Source organism: Tachyglossus aculeatus, chromosome 8, assembly GCF_015852505.1.
Source record: "Tachyglossus aculeatus isolate mTacAcu1 chromosome 8, mTacAcu1.pri, whole genome shotgun sequence".
NCBI lineage: Eukaryota > Metazoa > Chordata > Mammalia > Monotremata > Tachyglossidae > Tachyglossus > Tachyglossus aculeatus.
The window spans coordinates 3,829,068-3,847,922 of record NC_052073.1 but is presented as its reverse complement, the minus strand read 5'-3'; the positions used below and the strand labels follow the sequence as shown (position 1 = coordinate 3,847,922).

The 18,855-nt window shown below is 50.9% G+C and overlaps 1 protein-coding gene across 2 annotated transcripts in view; it reads right to left on the bottom strand.

Moving 5' to 3' along the window:
• Positions 1-437: 437 nt before the first annotated feature.
• ALDH1A2 (aldehyde dehydrogenase 1 family member A2) overlaps positions 438-18,855 on the bottom strand; it is a 72,727-nt gene continuing 54,309 nt past the window's right edge. The window contains exons 7-13 of one of the 2 annotated variants that reach the window (XM_038750155.1): positions 17,116-17,229; positions 6,805-6,907; positions 5,869-6,053; positions 4,500-4,664; positions 3,987-4,144; positions 3,605-3,679; positions 438-1,959 (exon numbers count right to left, since the gene is read on the bottom strand). In XM_038750155.1, the coding sequence (XP_038606083.1) occupies positions 1,887-1,959; positions 3,605-3,679; positions 3,987-4,144; positions 4,500-4,664; positions 5,869-6,053; positions 6,805-6,907; positions 17,116-17,229 (873 nt within the window). In that variant the 3' untranslated portion in view covers positions 438-1,886. The remainder of the gene's footprint in view (positions 1,960-3,604; positions 3,680-3,986; positions 4,145-4,499; positions 4,665-5,868; positions 6,054-6,804; positions 6,908-17,115; positions 17,230-18,855) is intronic. The other variant, XM_038750156.1, reaches the window with a different exon arrangement.

The window sequence follows — 18,855 nt, the reverse complement described above, 5'->3', positions numbered from 1 at the left end:
GTTCCATGTCTATTCAGTGTTGGTTTGATTGGGCCTGTCTGCCTTTTCCATCAGCCTGTCACCAAAAATTGTGGTAACAGTTATGGGCTTACTACATGCCGAGTACTGTATTAAGCGCTGAATCAGGTCCCAAACGAGGCTCACCCTCTAAATAGGAGGGAGAACAGATTTATTTTTCTTTATGGGATTTGTTAAGCACTGACTGTGTGCCAGGCACCGTACTAAGCGCTGGGGTAGAAACAAGGTTGGACACAGTCCGTGTTCCACACCAGGCTCACAGTCACGATCCCCACTTTAAAGGTGAGGAAACTAAACAGAGAAGTCGTGACTTTCCCAAAATCCCACAGCAGTTAAGCGACAGAGCTGGGATTAGAACCCAGGCCCACTGATCACCCCTGCAGTCTGGCCTTGACCCACACAGAAACCAGTTCGCCGGCTACATAATATAAATGCTTTATTGCTAGCACAGAAGTTTCTTTTTAAGTAAATAGAAGAAAAGAAATAAATCTCCTTTTTCACATTTCATATTGCAGTTCCAAGATAACTAGTTAGTTGCTGTATGTTTTCACTCGGACGTGGCTACAGTAGGAGGAAAGGACATTCACACTGGGGAGTCTGGAGTGAGGTGTCCCCCAGAGGGTTGGGGTGAGGGTCTTTTGGTTGGAAATCACGGCGAGGACAAATCGCTGGAAGACACACACGTAGAGACGAGAGTTATAAATAGAAAACGGGCATGGTTAGAAAGCAGGAAACTGTTAAACACGTAAGCTATACTCTGCCCCCGATTCCACGGAAGGCTAGGCCGGGGATCGGAGCTCTTAAATAAACGTTCGTCGTCATCATCGGGGCGGAGGTTGGGCTTGCGGCGGGTTTGGGAAGCCGGCAGGGGCAACAGGGGAAGGGGGTGAGCAAGGAGGAAAGGGGGCAACCTTTGGGGGAGGCGGGGTGCAGAGGGGAAGGGTGGAAAACCGGGCTCTCTTCCCAACTCCTGGGGGTGTGGGAGCAGCAGGATAGGGCAGGGCTGGTGAGAACGGAAAGCCGGGTCCTGCTCTCTCCACGCCCCCGAGCGGGGCACGGCTAGCACCCTCCAGCCTCTGCGGACATCCCAGGCCGCAGCCGTGCTCGGCTGCGGGAGGGGCTTCGCACGAAGGACCCTCGTCTTGTAGCATCCCGCCCGGTGTCCACCTTGAACCTCGGCAAGGCGCCCCGGGCCTCCCTCTGGCCAACCAGCCAGGCCCTCCGGGCCTCCTGAAAGAAAAAGAAAAACCAACCAAGCAGCGAGTGGCCTAGTGAGGAGCCAGTGTTACGTCCCAATGAGACCGGGAACCCGGAAGGGGCAGAGACGAATCGGCCCAGCGAACGGGGCTGGGAGGCCGCGGGTGGCACATGCTACCGTGGGGAGGCCGCCCTTGCGTCCAGCAGTCTCTGCGGAAGCCTGGCTCCCGGTAGGCCCGAGCCTCTCTCCGATGGACACAGGGACGATTGGGCGGTTGCGGGAGCTCCTTGGGGCCCGGGCGGGGACCGGATGACGAGAAGGGAGAGATCTCGGGGAGATGGGGGGCAAAACAGGTGCCTTCCGGCCACATGGGCTCTGCCAGGCACTCGCCCTGGGATGGGGCTTCACCCGCAGGGAGGAATCCCAGAGGGGAGTGGAGCCGCTGACCGAAGGCTGGGGGTCGAGGGAAGATGGGGGGACAGGGAGGACACGGGGGCCCGGTTGGACGTAAGTGGGCCGTCGAGGGCAGACCAGGCCGCTGCAGGGGGTGGGCGGTGGGCAGGGACGGGTCCGGGTCGGTCCATTCTTAAATAGACACTGGTGCCAGGCGGGGTTCCTGAGCGTCGGGCCCCACCAACCGTACCGACCCCCTGCCCCGCCCCACCCCGTTTTAGGAATTCTTCTGGGGGATCTTTATCGTCACCGTCTTCACTTCCGAGTACTCTCGCAAACCGCTTTCTCCCCTGGGAAAGAAATGGGAGGTGTAAACTGGGACCGGGGACTGGGAGCAAGAGGGCCTGGATTCTAATCCCAGCTCTGCCACCTGCCTGCTGTATGACCTTGGGCAAGTCACGTCACTTCTCTGGGCCTCAGTTCCCTCATCTGTAAAATGGGGATTCACTACCTGTGCTCCCTCCTGCTTAAGAATGTAAGCCCCTTGTGAGACAGGGACTGTGTCCAACCTGATAATCTTTTTCCAATCAGTTTTTAGTATGATGCTTCACTCATGATAGGTGATTTAACAACTATCACAATTATTATTATTATTATTATCCCAAGCATGACAATGCCTGGGACCTAAATCCTCCTTTTCCCTGGCTAGGACCCTCCTGCAGTGGGATTAACTGAACATAATCCTATTGATTGAGTGCCTATAATGTGCAGGGCACTGTATTAATCGCTTGGCAAAGTACAACACCATAGAGTTGGCAGATACCATCCCTGCCCACAGACTACCATAAAATGTGTGGGTTGGGAAAGGAGAAACTGTGACGGAGGAATGTTTTTCTAAATGTTTCTTTTTCAAAGCTTGGGTGAGCCTTGATAGTTCTTGATTTGCGCTTCCAAGATCGAAACAGCTTCTTTCTGTTAACGCCCTCTCCCTTTTAATTCCCCTGCCTACTCTGGTCACCATATCCTTGGCGGCTGCATCGGATTGAAGTAGGCCGGGAGATTTTAAAACCCATCTCCTTCCCATCACCAGTATCTCTGGGTGGAAGGAGCAAGAGCTACTCTCCCCATTTAGCAGATGGGAAAACTGAGACCCTAGTCCTCTAATGAGGATGATGATGGTATTTGTTAAGCGCTTACTATGTCACTGTACTAAGCTGGCACACTGGGTTGGACACAGTCCCTGTCCCCCATGGGGCTCACAGTCTTAATCCCCATTTTATATCTGAAGAAGCTAGGGACCAGAGAAGTGAAGTGACTTGCCCGAGCTCACACAGCAGACAAGTGGCGGAGCTGGGACTAGAATCCAGGTCTTTTTGATTCCCAGGCCTGTGCTCTATCCACTAGGCCACACTGCTTCTCTATAAAAATAAATAAATACGACTGGCTGACTGACAGTGGGGACTGAGTTAAAAACGGGCAAATACCATTATTATTATTATCATCATCACCAGCTCCAACTCCTGGGCCCTAGGGTTCTAGACTGTGAGCCCGCTGTTGAGTAGGGACCGTCTCTATATGTTGCCAACTTGTACTTCCCAGGCGCTTAGTACAGTGCTCTGCACATAGTAAGCGCTCAATAAATACGATTGAATGAATGAATGAATGAATGGAGGCTGCTCCTGAGACTCCCACCTTCCCTTCCCTCCCAGGGCTGATGGGCCCATACCAGGGAGACCACCTGACTCATTCCCCTATGCCCCCCGAGGGGCCACCTGGCTTGGCTCCTTGTTCCCAGCTATTGCCCACCCAAGTGGGTGCCCACCCTTATCCCCATGCCCCTCCAAGCTCCCCCGTCTGTACGCCGGCCCGGAAACCGCCCCAGCCGGGTCCAAAATTCTCCCCCACAGCCGGTTCCGACCCGGGCCGCTGGATCCACCAACCAGCCACCCTTGAGGGCCCCTGTCCCTGTCTGAACAGGAATGCAGGGATACCCACATTTCTCTACCGTTCCCGGACATCTTGAACCCACCGAACGGGCTCTGGGCATTCAAGGCATTGTAGCAGTTGATCCTGGAGGAGAGAGAAGGAGGGAGAGGATACGTTGAATCCCTCACCCTCCCCGTCCCCACCCCTCAATGTCTTCATCCCCTTCCGACAAGGAGAAAAGCTGCTCTGAACCGATGACGGCAAAATGTCCCCACACGGTTGAAAAATTCATCCCATCACCCAACTGAAACGGTCGAATGGCAGCCCAAGCGGTTATCCTTCTCTGCTAGGGTGTGTGTGGGGGGCATATACTGACTCCCCTTGCCCCCAATAGAGCCAGGGACGACCCCCGCCCCTAACCAGCCCCACCAGTCGCCCACCACTCTCTCACCACACGGTCCCCGCCTGCATGGCAGAGGACACCGTCAGCGCCTTGTTAATGTCGCTGGTGAACACAGCGGCGACGAGGCCGAAGTCAGAGTTGTTGGCTCTCTCGATCACTTCGTCCATAGTCTTGAACCTCAGGATTTCCTGGACTGGGCCGAAGATCTGGTAACAGAGAGGGCCTTCTGGTTCTACCTTGGCCTCTGTGGGCCATGGGGCTACTAGCTTCGGGCTGCCACTGGGTCTCCTCCTTCTCCTCCCTGCCCCTCTCCTCCCGACCGGCCTTAGGTTTTCCTAGGGAAGACCCTGGGGCACCGGGTACTAGAGGCTGCCAACCATCGTGGCTGCCAGTTCATGGGGACGAAGGGAGCCAGTGCCGCCCACACAGAGGCCCAGCAGCCCCCCACCACCCGGACTTGAACTTGGTGCCTGGCTGCGAGCCCAACGTCCACCCATCCCAGGAACGCGGGAGGTCGGGGACAACAAGCCGGACATTGGAGCCGGGGAGGGAGGGAAGCACCTCTTCTTTGGCGATCCGCATGTCATCCGTGACGTCGGAGAACACCGTGGGCTCGATGAAGAAGCCCTTGTGACCCAGCCCCTTGCCCCCACACTCGAGCTTCGCCCCCTCGGTGACCCCACTCTGGATGAGCTCCAGGATCTTGTTATACTGCTTCTTGTCGATCTGCAAGAGACGGCGAGGCCCTGCCTGGCAGCCGCCCCCTCCCCTGCCCCCCACAGCCCCTCAGCACTGCCCTAGCTGGTCAACCTGGCTCCGCCACCAATCCCAGCTCCATCGCTTAATATTAATACTAATTATTATTACGGTACTTGTTAAGCACTTTCTATGTGCCAAGCGTGGTTCTAAGCGCTGTGGTAGATACAAGTTAATCAGATTGGACACAGTCCCTGTCCCACAATGGGGCTTACACTCTTCATCTTCATTTTACAGATGAGGTAACTGAGGCCCAGAGAAGTGAAGTGCCTTGCCCACGGTCACACAGCAGACAAGTGGCAGAGCCGTGATTAGAACCCACGACTTCCCAGTCCCGGGCTCTTTCCACTAGCATGCTGCTTCCCATGCTGCTTATGTGTTACGTGACCTTGGCCAAGTCACTTCACCTCTCTGGGCCTCAGTTGCTTCATCTGTAAAATGGAGACTGAGACTGTGAGCCTCACACGGACGGGGACTGCGGCCAACCCGATTTGTTTGTATCCACCCCAGTGCTTAGTCCAGTGCCTGGCACAGTCTAAGCACTTAACAACTACCACAATTATTAGTATTATAATTACTGTGTGTGACACATTCATTCATTCATTCATTCAATCGTATTTATTGAGCGCTTACTGTGTGCAGAGCACTGTACTAAGCGCTTGAGAAGTACAAGTTGGCAACATATAGAGACGGTCCCTACCCAACAGTGGGCTCACAGTCTAGAAGGGGGAGACAGAGAACAAAACAAAACATATTAACAGAATAAAATAAATAGAATAAATATGTAGAAGTAAAATAAATAAATAGAGTAATAAATACGTACAAACATATATACATATATACAGGTGCTGTGGGGAAGGGAAGGAGGTAAGGCGGGGGGGATGCAGGGGGAGATGAAGGAGGGGACTCAGTGTGGGAAGGCCTCCTGGAGGAGGTGAGCTCTCAGTAGGGCCTTGAAGGGAGGAAGAGAGCTAGCTTGGCGGATGGGCAGAGGGAGGGCATTCCAGGCCAGGGGGAGGACGTGGGCCGGGGGTTGACGGCGGGACAGGTGAGAACGAGGCACGGTGAGGAGATTAGCGGCAGAGGAGTAAGTGCTCAACAAAGGCCACAAAAGACAAACAAATGCACATCAAAGTTCTTAAGAGGGAGGTGGCGGGGAGCCGGCGCGGCCTACCTGGGGTCCCTGTTCGGTGGTCGGATCGAAGGGGCTGCCCACGATGCGTCTCTTGGCACGCTCCACGCTCCTGCGCACAAACTCTTCGTAGATGGTTTCCTCCACGTAGACCCGGGAGCCGGCTGTGCAGCACTGCCCTTGGTTGAAGAAGACGCCCTGGTGGGTCTGCTCCACCGCGTGGTCCACTGCAAGAGCCAGAGACAGAGAGATCCCCCCTCATTGTTGGGGGCTGCCCTCTCGGACGGCCCCCCAGGTACACACAAACACACACATACACACTCACGCTCTCCTGCCCGGCCACAAGCCCGCATGCACAGCCGTGGTCATGGGTTCTAATCCCTGTTCTGCCACTTGTCCGCTGAGAAGCAGTGTGACTCAGTGGATAGAGCGTGAGCCTGGGAGTCGGAAGGTCATGGGGTCTAATCCCGGGTCCACTACATGTCTGCTGTGGGACCTTGGGCAAGTCACTTCTCTGGGCCTCAGTTACCTCAGCTGTAAAATGGGGATTAAGGCTGTGAGCCCCACTTGGGACAACCTAACTACCTTGTATCTACCTCAGAGCTTAGAACATTGCTTGGCACAGAGTAAGCACTTAAGAAGTACCATTATTATTCTTATTATTATTCTCTGGGTTCCCTCTTCGGTAAAATGGGGATTGAGACTGTGAGCCCCACGTGGGACAGGAACCCGATTTGCTTGTATGCCCCCCAGCACTTAGTATAGTGCCTGGTGCAGAATAAGCGCTGAACAGACATCACAATTATTGTTATTATTCTTATTATCCACCCTGAGGAACGCATGCACATGAATGCCCATCAAGCCAAGCACATGCGGCCCATTTGCTTTCGGCCTGTCCAGGCAGGATGGGATTAGGAGGGGGTTTCACAGATCACTGTCCAGGAAGTTTGAAAGCGTGGGGCCCTGGGGATGACTTACGGTCAGCGTCGGCAAAGATGATATTGGGGTTCTTGCCCCCCAGCTCCAGAGTGACCCGCTTCAGATTGCTCCGGCCGGCCGCCTCCTGGATTAGCTTTCCCACCTTGAGGAGAGAAGGGAGGGAAAAGATGTTTCTCACACACTCTCTTCGGCCCCACTTCATCGCCCCAGATCAAGTGGCTGGACAGTGTAGGGGACCCCACCCTCCCCAACCCCAAAACCTTTCCCCTTTCGTTCCCTTCCTCTCTCTCCCTGGCCCCGATCCCAGTCACCATCTCCCAGACCCCTGCCCAGTGGGGCAGACTGGGGAGGAACTGGCAGCACTGGTTGGAAGATGGGGAAGGGCATGTGGGAGATAGCACCCTCTCCCCAACCTGCTTGTCTGTCAAGAGCGTTTTGGGCCCCGTGGCTTGGCCCGGACGGACAGATGGATGAGCAGCACAGTTGGCAGGCGTTGTTCCCCCATGATGATGACGATGGCATTTATTAAGCGCTTACTATGAACAAAGCACTGCCCTAAGCGCCGGGGAGAAGACAAGGTGATTAGGTTGTCCCACGTGGGGCTCATAGTCTTAATCCCCATTTTACAGATGAGGTGACCGAGGCGCAGAGAAATGAAGTGACTTGCCCAAGGTCACACAGCAGATAAGTGGCAGAGCTGGGATTAGAACCCATGACAAGTGGGCAGGTCACTTCATTTCTCTGCGCCTCAGTTACATCATCTGTAAAATGGGGATGGAGACTGTGAGCCCCACGTGGGACAGGGACTGTGTCCAACCTGATTTGCACCCCAGTGCTTAGTACAGTGCCTGGCACATAGTAAGTGCTAACAAATACCATTATTATTCATTCAATCGTATTTATTCATTCATTCATTTAATCGTATTTACTGAGCACTTGTGTGCAAAGCACCGTACTAAGCGCTTGGGAGAGTACAATATAACAACAAACAGACACATTCCTTCCCACAACAAGCTCACATTATTATTATTATTATTCTGCTCTGGCCAGGGGGTCCTGACCATTGTCATTATTATGGGATTGATTCGGCATTTGTTTTGTGCCAAGCACTGTGCTAATCACTGTGGCAGACAAAAGATAATCAGGTGGGACGCAGTCCCTTCCCTTCACAGGACTCGCGACCTATGAGGGAAGGACAGTAGGAATCTTACCCCCATTTTGCAGATGAGGAAACTGAGACGCAGAGAGGTTAAGGGACTTCCCAAGGTCATACCACAGGCTGGTGGTAGAGTTGGAACTAGAACCCAGGTCTTGTGACTTCCTGTGCTCTTTCCTCTAGGCCAAGCTGCCTCCTCCTGCCCCTCTCAATCAATCAATCGTATTTATTGAGCGCTTACTGTGTGCAGAGCACTGTACTAAGCGCTTGGGAAGTACATGTTGGCAACATATAGAGACAGTCCCTACTCAACAGTGGGCTCACAGTCTAAAAGGGGGAGACAGAGAACAAAACCAAACATACTAACAAAATAAAATAAATAGAATAGATATGTACAGGTAAAATAAATAAATAAATAAATAGAGTAATAAATATGTACAAACATATATACATATATACAGGTGGTATACATATATACAGGGTCCCTCCCTGTACCTCCCCACCTTCAGTGAGGAGGGAAAAGGGCAGGGAAAGAGTCCCAATCCTTGCCAGGGGGTTGGGCTGCCCATTGTGCCCCCCAGCTCAGGGCCTGGCCCTCGCCTGACCAATCAATCAATCAATCGTATTTATTAAGCGCTTACTGTTTGCAGAGCACTGTACTAAGCGCTTGGGAAGTACAAGATGGCAACACTTAGAGACCAAGTTGGAAGGAATCTCCAGAGGTCACCGCAGACAACTCCGCGCCTCCGGGCAGGATCGCCCACCAACCACCCAGAACACAGAGGGGGTGGCCCATTCCCCAAGGCTCCCTCCCGGGCCTTCCAGAGCTGAATCCCACCGGAGAAATGGGAACCCCATCCCCTCGCCCCGACTCCCGCAGACTTTCCCAGGACCCCACTGGCTTGGCAGAAGAAGAGACAGAGGGACCCCCGGGGCCCGTTCTCAGAGGTGGGCAGAGTGGTCCAGGAGCCAGCCTCTTCCCTCAATTCAGCCCTTAGAGCAGTGTTTGGCCCATTCCTCTCCCCCTCCCCATCCCCCCCGCCCTACCTCCTTCCCCTCCCCACAGCCCCTGTATATATGTTGGTACAGTTTTATTACTCTATTTATTTTACTTGGACATATTTACTATTCTGTTTATTGTGTTAACGATGTGCCTCTAGCTTTATTTCTATTTATTCTGATGACTCGACACCTGTCCACACGTTTTGTTTTGTTGTCTGTCTCCCCCTTCTAGACTGTGAGCCCGTTGTTGAGTAGGGACCGTCTCTATATGTTGCCTTGTACTTCCCAAGCACTCAGTCCAGTGCTTTGCACACAGTAAGCACTCAATAAATATGACTGAATGAATGAATGACTAGTAAGTGCTTAACAAACACTATCATTATTTATTATTATTATTATTATTATTATTATTATATCAGACAAATGATACTTAATAATAATATTAATTATTATTATTGATAATAATTCCCCCATCTGCTATCACTCAGGCAGGCAGCAGAATCCCTTCTGCCAGGGCAGGGAGCTGGGCGTGCCACTCCCAGCTAAGCTACTCTCCTATTGCAATCCAGCCCGCACATTTCACTCCTCAAGCGCCAACCTTCTCACTCTAACTCCATTTCATCTATCTCACTGCCAACCCCTCTCCTGCATCCTGTCTCCAGCCAGGAACACCCTCCTTTCATTCATTCAATCGTATTTTTTGAGCACTTACTGTGTGCAGAGCCCTGTACTAAGCGCTTGGGAAGTCCAAGTTGGCAACATAATAGAGTCGGTCCCTACCCAACAGTGGGCTCACAGTCTAAACGGGGGAGACGGACAACAAAACCAAACATACTAACAAAATAAAATAAGGAGAATAAATATGTACAAGTAAAATAAATAGAGTAATAAATACATACAAACATATATACATATATACAGGTGTTGCGGGGAAGGGAAGGAGGTAAGGCGGGGGGGATGGAGAGGGGGAGGAGGGGGAGAGGAAGGAGGGGGCTCAGTCTGGGAAGGCCTTCTTCCTCATATCCAACAGATAAATTCTCCTTCAAAGCCTTATTGAAGGCTCATCCCCTCCAAGAGGCCTTCCCTGACTGAGCCCTCCTTTCCTCTTCTCCCACTCCCTTCTGCGTCGCCCTGACTCGCTCCCTTTATTCATCCCCCCTCCCAACCCTCCAGCAGCAGGGAATGGGTCTGTTACGTTGTCTTCTCCCAAGCGCTTAGTACAGTGGTCTGCGCACAGTAAGTGCTCAATAAATACGACTGACTGGCTGAGCTGTCCAGGGCAGGCCAGCAAGTGTCTGTACTTGTACTTCCCAAGCGCTTAGTACAGTGCTCTGCACACAGTAAGCGCTCAATAAATACAATTGAATGAATGAATGAATTTGTCTGCTTATAATAATAATAATAATAATAATGGCAGGGAATTTGTCTGCTTATAATAATAATAATAATGGCATTTATTAAGCGCTTACTATGTGCAAAGCACTGTTCTAAGCACTGGGGAGGTTACAAGGTGATCAGATCGTCCCACAGGGGGCTCACAGTCTTAATCCCCATTTTACAGATGAGGTAACTGAGGCACAGAGAAGTGAAGTGACTTGCTCACAGTCACACAGCTGACAATTGGCGGAGCCAGGATTTGAACCCATGACCTCTGACTCCAAAGCCCGGGCTCTTTCCACTGAGCCACACTGCTTCTCTATTGCTACAATGCTTCTTTATTGCTACAATGTACTCTCCCAAGCGCTTAGTACAGTGTTTTGCACACAGTAAGCACTAAAGCACGGACTTGGGAGCCAGAAAATCATGGGTTCTAATACTGGCTCTGCCTGTTGCCTGCTGTATGTCCTTGGGCAAGTCTCTGTGCCTCAGTTTCCTCATCTATAAAATGGGGGTTGAGACTGTGAGCCCCTTGTGGGACAGGGACCGTGTCCAACCTGATTTGCTTGTACCCACCCCAGTGCTTAGTGCAGTGCCTGGCACCCAGTGAGTGCTTAACAAATATCATAATTATTAGTACAATTGAATGAATGAATCATCATCAATCGGATTTATTGAGCGCTTACTGTGTGCAGAGCACTGTACTAAGCGCTTAGCACTGTACTAAGCGCTGAATGAATGAATGAATGAAAGCCCCCCACCCTCCGCTTTTCCTAGGGCAGTGTAAGATCCCTGACCATCAGGAAAGCACCCCTCCTCTCCAGTCCCCTGTCTGTCTTGCTCTAATTTCAGCGCTAGTCATTCATTCTATTGCATTTATTGCGCGCTTACTGTGTGCAGAGCACTGAGGACACTGTCTCCCCCTTCTAGACTGTGAGCCCACTGTTGGGTAGGGACTGTCTCTCTATGTTGCCAACTTGGACTTCCCAAGCGCTTAGTACAGTGCACTGCACACAGTAAGCGCTCAATAAATACGATTGATGATGACGATGTTGCCGACTTGTACTTCCCAAGCGCTTAGTACAGTGCACTGCACACAGTGAGCGCTCAATAAATTCGATTGATGATGATGATGTTGCCAACTTGTACTTCCCAAGCGCTCAGTACAGTGCACTGCACACAGTAAGCGCTCAATAAATATGATTGATGATGATGATGTTGCCAACTTGTACTTCCCAAGCGCTTAGCACAGTGCACTGCACACAGTAAGCGCTCAATAAATACGATTGATGATGATGATGATGTTGCCAACGTGTACTTCCCAAGCGCTTAGTACAGTGCACTGCACACAGTAAGCGCTCAATAAATATGATTGATTGATTGATTGATTGAGGGGCTCAACAGCAGGCCACACCCCATCCCCATGGCCCCCAACTTCACTTCTTTGGATCACGAGACCCCAGGGTCCTTTCCAGCTCCTCCTGCCTTCTGCTCTGGAGACCCACCCCATCCCCAGGGGACACCCAGGCAGGAGGGAAGATAGTGACGGTTAAGCGTTCACTACATGCCAGGCACTGTACTAAGCACTGGCGTGGCTCAGTGGAAAGAGCACGGGCTTTGGAGTCAGTGGTCATGGGTTCAAATCCCGGCTCCGTCAGCTGTGTGACTTTGGGCAAGTCACTTCACTCCTCTGTGCCTCAATTACCTCATCTGCAAAATGGGGATTGACTGAGAGCCCCTTGTGGGACAACCTGATCCCCTTGTAACCTCCCCAGAGCTTAGAACGGTGCTTTGCACATAGTAAGCGCTTAATAAATGCCATCATTATGATTATTATTATTATTACAAGCAAATCGAATTGGACACGGGCCCGGTCTCACGTGGGGCTCACAGTCTCAATCGCCATCTGACAGATGAGGGAACTGAGGCACGGATGTGAAGCGACTTGCTCCGAGGCACGCGGGACCCACGACTTCCCGAGGAGAAGGGCCTCTCGCTGCCTCTGCCCAGCCTCCCTCCCCATGTTGCCAACTTGCCCTTCCCAAGCGCTTAGTCCAGTGCTCTGCACACAGTAAGCGCTCAATAAATACGATTACATGAACATATTTGTACCTATTTATTACTCTAGTTTATTTGTACATGTTTATTCTATTTATTTTATTTTGTTAATACGTTTTGTCTTGTTGGCTGTCTCCCCCTTCGAGACTGTGAGCCCACTGTTGGGTAGGGGCCGTCTCTATACGTGGCCGACTTGTACTTCCCAAGCGCTTAGTCCAGTGCTCTGCACACAGTAAGCGCTCAATAAATACAATTGAATGAATGAATGAATGAATGAATGAATGATGAATGAATGAATGGCCCCCAACAATTTGCCCATCCCAGGCTCCAAAAGGACCCTGCTGGGAGAGCGGGAAAGAGTGCTACCGCCAGCTGTCCGCTCCGGACATTTGTCCGGCATGAGTCAATCTCCCTCTCCCGTAGCCGACTTTGATGGCCCCGCTCCCATCTTGTTGACTAACGGTGAGATCATGGTTTGTTCCTAGAACTGCGTGAAGCCAACATCCCACGCCCCTGAGTGCCGCAACCCGCCACCCGGGAATTTATGGACGCAGCCCACCGATCTCGCGCAGGCCCCTGGCCCGGCCCAGCCTGGCCCGAGGGGTCTTGGCTAGCTCCAGCGCCGCCAAGTCTTTTAGATTGTGAGCCCACTGTTGGGTAGGGACCGTCTCTATATGCTGCCAACTTGTCCTTCCCGAGCGCTTAGTACAGTGCTCTGCACACAGTAAGCGCTCAATAAATACGGCCTGGCCCGAGGGGTCTTGGCTAGCTCCGGCGCTGCCAAGTCTTTTAGACTGTGAGCCCACTGTTGGGTAGGGACCGTCTCTATATGTTGCCAACTTGTCCTTCCCGAGCGCTTAGTACAGTGCTCTGCACACAGTAAGCGCTCAATAAATACGGCCTGGCCTGAGGGGTCTTGGCTAGCTCCAGCGCTGCCAAGTCTTTTAGACTGTGAGCCCACTGTTGGGTAGGGACCGTCTCTATATGTTGCCAACTTGGACTTCCCAAGCGCTTAGTACAGTGCTCTGCACACAGTAAGCGCTCAATAAATCCGATTGATTGATTGATTGATTGCCCTTCCGCTTGCTGTTGGGCCCTGGCTCGGGGAACACGTCCGGATTTTATTCCACCACCTCGTCAGTACTTAATAATTATAATTATGGTAGTTGTGAAGCGCTTACTATGTGCCGGTCACTGGACTAAGTGAGAAGCAGTGTGGCACAGTGGATGGAGCGCAGGCTTGGGAAGCAGAAGGTCATGGGTTCTGATCCCGGCTCCACCACTTGTCTGCTGGGTGACCTTGGGCAAGTCACTTCAATTCTCTGGGCCTCGGCTACCTCATCCGTAAAATGGGGATGGAGACTGTGAGCCCCATGTGGGACAGGAACCATATCCAACCCGATTTAATAATAATAATAATGTCGGTATTTGTTAAGCGCTTACTATGTGCAAAGCACTGTTCTAAGCGCTGGGGTAGATACAAGGTAATCAGGTCGTCCCATGAGGGGCTCACAGTCTTCATCCCCATTTTACAGATGAGGGAACTGAGGCCCAGAGAAGTGAAGTGACTCGCCCAAAGTCACACAGCTGACAAGTGGCGGAGCCGGGATTTGAACCCACGGCCTCTGACTCCAAAGCCCGTGCTCTTTCCACTGAGCCACACTGCTTCCTTGTATCTATCCCAACAATTAATTAATTATGGTATTTGTTAAGCGCTTACTATGTGCCAGGCACTATACTAAGCGCTGGGGTGGATATAAGCAAATCAGAACAGTGGCTGTCACGTAGTAAGCATTTAACAGAGTGAGCAGCGGGGCTCAGTGGAAAGAGCATGGGCTTTGGAGTCAGGGGTTGTGGGTTCAAATCCCGACTCTGCCACTTGTCAGCTGTGTGACTCTGGGCAAGTCACTTAATCAATCAATCGCATTTATTGAGCGCTTACTGTGTGCAGAGCACTGTACTAAGCGCTTGGGAAGTACAAGCTGGCAACATATAGAGACAGTCCCTACCCAACAGTGGGCTCACAGTCTAGAAGGGGGAGACAGAGAACAAAACCAAACATACTAACAAAATAAAATAAATAGAACAGGTAGGTACAAGTAAAATAAATAAATAAATACAGTAATAAATATGTACAGACATATATACATAACTTCTCTGTGCCTCAGTTACCTCATCTGTAAAATGGGGATTAAGACTTTTGAGCCCCACGTGGGACAACCTGATCACCTTGTAACCTCCCCAGCACTCAGAACAGTGCTTTGCACATAGTAAGCGCTTAATAAATGCCATTATTATTATTATTATTATTTAACAAATACCATTGAAAAATTGTAAATTACCTTTCCTCCTGAAAGGAAGCTGGAGCGCAGGGGATGACACTATTAATGATAATTACGGTATTTGTTAAGCACTTACTATGTGCAAGGCCCTGTCCTAAGCACTGGGGTGTAGCCAAGCAATAAGACAGTCTGTCCACCCCCGGGCCACCTCTGAAGCTGCCTCTTTAGGGGGGTGGGGCAGCTGGGTCAACTCCAAGCGCTTAGTACAGTGCTCTGCACACAGTAAGCACTCAATAAATACTGAATGAATGAATGAACTCTGCTGTAGAGGGGCTGACACCCTGGAAAGAGCTGTGGAGGAGGAGGAAGAAAGGGGAAGCAGCATATGGCCTAGTGAATACACATGACCCTGGGAGTCATCATCATCATCATCATCATCAATCGTATTTATTGAGCGCTTATTATGTGCAGAGCACTGTACTAAGCGCTTGGGAAGTACAAACTGGCAACATATAGAGACAGTCCCTACCCAACAGTGGGCTCAGAAGGACCTGGGTCCTGGCACGTATTAAGCGCTTAATATCAGAATTATTATCCACTCCAGGTTGTAAGCTCATTGTTGGCAGGGAACGTGTCTACCAACTCTGTTGTACTGTCAATCAATCAATCAATCGTATTTATTGAGCGCTTACTTTGTGCACAGCACTGTACTAAGCGCTTGGGAAGTACAAGTCGGCAACACATAGAGACAGTCCCTACCCAACAGCGGGCTCTGTCCTCTCCCAATGCTTAGTAAAGTGCTCCGCACACAGTAAGCGTTCAATAATATGATTGATTGATTGAGTCCTGCCAATATCCTGACCCCCAGCCTTCGTCTTGAGGATGGGGGTGCAGAAGGACAGCCAGTACATGGTTCCACGGACTACTGCTGAACCCCCAACCAAGACGGAGTCCAGGGCTGAAAGGGCAGAGTGGTCTCGCTCTGGACCATAAGCTCCTTGAGGGCAGGAAGTGTGTCTGTTTATTTCTGTATTGAACTCTCCCAAGTGCTCAGTAAGTGCTCAATAAATATGACTGACTACCGCTCATGATGTCAGAAATGCAGAGAGATTAGGTTAGATATTAAGAAGAACTTCCTAATAGCTCCTCACCCAGAGATCTTTAAAAAGAGGACAGACAGGACTCTGTGATGGGTTGTTTTTTTTTTTGATGGCATTTATTAAGTGCTTACTATGTGCAAAGCAGTGCGGCCCTGCCCAGACACAGGGGGCTGGACTCGATGACTTCTGGGGGTAACTTGTGGCCTTGGAAGAATAAATTTACGGCCCCTCAGGGGCTCCGGAGGCTCCACGGGGATGAAAGCACCTGATGGAAGCAGTGTGGCCTAGTGGCAAGAGCAGAGCACGGACTTGGGAGCCACAGGACCTGGGTTCTAATCCCACCTCTGCCACCTGTCTGCTGTGTGGCCTTGGGCAAGTCACTTAACTTCTCTGTGCCTCAGTTCCCTCATCTGCAAAATGGGGATCAAGACTGTGAGCCCCATGTGGGACAACCTGATTACCTTGCTCTCCCCCAGTGCTTGGCACATAGTAAGCGCTTAAGAAATGCCATCATTATTATGAGAAGCAGCGTGGCTCAGTGGAAACAGCACAGTCTAGGGAGTCCGAGGTCATGGGTTCTAATCCCAGCTCCGCCACCTGTCTGCTGTGTGACCTTGGGCAAGTCACTTACCTTCTCTGAGCCTCGGTTCCCGCATCTGTAAAATGGGGATTAAGACTGTGGGCCCCATGTGGGACAACCTGATCACCTTGTATCCCCCCATCATCATCATCATCATCAATCGTATTTATTGAGCGCTTACTATGTGCAGAGCACTGTACTAAGCCCTTGGGAAGTACAAATTGGCAACATCTAGAGACAGTCCCTACCCAACAGTGGGCTCACAGTCTAGAAGGGGGAGACAGAGAACAAAACCAAACATACTAACAAAATTAAATAAATAGAATAGATATGTACAAGTAAAGTAAATAAATAAACAGAGTAATAAATATGTACAAACATATATACATATATACAGATGCTGTGGGGAAGGGAAGGAGGTAAGATGGGGGGATGGAGAGGGGGACGAGGGGGAGACGAAGGAAGGGGCTCAGTCTGGGAAGGCCTCCTGGAGGAGGTGAGCTCTCAGCAGGGCCTTGAAGGGAGGAAGAGAGCGAGCTTGGAGGATGGGCAGAGGGATTGGGGGCATTCCAGGCCCGGGGGATGACGTGGGCCGGGGGTCGATGGCGGGACAGGCGAGAACGAGGTATGGGGAGGAGAAGCGCTTAGAACTAGGTACAGTGAGGAGAAGCGCTTAGAACAGTGCTTCTCATATAGTAGGCACTTAACAGATGCCATCACTATTATTATTATTATGAAGGGCCCACTGCGTGCAGGGCAGTGTGCTGAGCGGTGCGGGCGGGATGGGGCACTCACCTCGGTGGATCCCGTGAAGGCGATCTTGTCGATGCCAAGGTGGGAGGCGATGGCGGCCCCGGCCGTGGGCCCGAAGCCCGGCAGGATGTTGACCACCCCCGGGGGGAAGCCGGCCTAAGGGGGAGGGGGAGGGGGAGGGGGGGGAAAGGGGGGGTCACGGGGGTCACGGGGTCAGGGCGGGCCCGGCGGGCAGGGGCGTCGAGCTGGCCGCCCCACTCCGACACGTGGCACGTGGGGACTCCACCGCGCCCCCCGCAGGCCGAAGGGAGGAGCGGCTCCCACCCTGACAACGCCCCTGGCAACGCCCCTAGCAACACCCGTCACCACGCCCCCACCACGCTCCATGGCAACGCCCATGACCGCATCACTGTCCCGCCATCGACCCCCGGCCCGCGTCCTCCCCCGGGCCCGGAATGCCCCCAATCCCTCTGCCCCTCCGCCAAGCTAGCTCTCTTCCTCCCTTCAAGGCCCTGCTGAGAGCTCACCTCCTCCAGGAGGCCTTCCCAGACTGAGCCCCTTCCTTCCTCTCCCCCTCCTCCCCCCTCCATCCCACCTCCTTCCCTTCCCCACAGCACCTGTATATATGGATATATGTTTGTACATATTTATTACTCTATTTATTTATTTTACTTGTGCATATCTATCCTATTTATTTTATTTTGTTGGTATGTTTGGTTTTGTTCTCTGTCTCCCCCTTTTAGACTGTGAGCCCACTGTTGGGTAGGGACTGTCTCTATGTGTTGCCAATATATGTATATATGTTTGTACATATTTATTACTCTATTTATTTATTTATTTTACTTGTGCATATCTATCCTATTTATTTTATTTTGTTGGTATGTTGGGTTTTGTTCTCTGTCTCCCCCTTTTAGACTGTGAGCCCACTGTTGGGTAGGGACTGTCTCTATGTGTTACCAATTTGTACTTCCCAAGCGCTTAGTACAGTGCTCTGCACATAGTAAGCGCTCAATAAATACGATTGATGATGATGATATGTATATATGTTTGTACATATTTATTACTCTATTTATTCATTTATTTATTTTACTTGTACATATCTATCCTATTTATTTTATTTTGTTGGTATGTTTGGTTTTGTTCTCTGTCTCCCCCTTTTAGACTGTGAGCCCACTGTTGGGTAGGGACTGTCTCTATGTGTTGCCAATTTATACTTCCCAAGCGCTTAGTACAGTGCTCTGTACATAGTAAGTGCTCAATAAATACGATTGATGATGATGATGATGATGATATGTATATATGTTTGTACATATTTATTACTCTATTCATTCATTTATTTTACTTGTACATATCTATCCTATTTATTTTATTTTGTTGGTATGTTTGGTTTTGTTCTCTGTCTCCCCCTTTTAGACTGTGAGCCCACTGTTGGGTAGGGACTGTCTCTGTATGTTGCCAACTTGTACTTTCCAAGCGCTTAGTCCAGTGCTCTGCACATAGTAAGCGCTCAATAAATACGATTGATGATGATGATATGTATATATGTTTGTACATATTTATCACTCTATTTATTCATTTATTTATTTTACCTGTACATATCTATCCTATTTATTTTATTTTGTTGGTATGTTTGGTTTTGTTCTCTGTCTCCCCCTTTTAGACTGTGAGCCCACTGTTGGGTAGGGACTGTCTCTATGTGTTGCCAATTTGTACTTCCCAAGCGCTTAGTCCAGTGCTCTGCACATAGTAAGCGCTCAATAAATACGATTGATGATGATGATG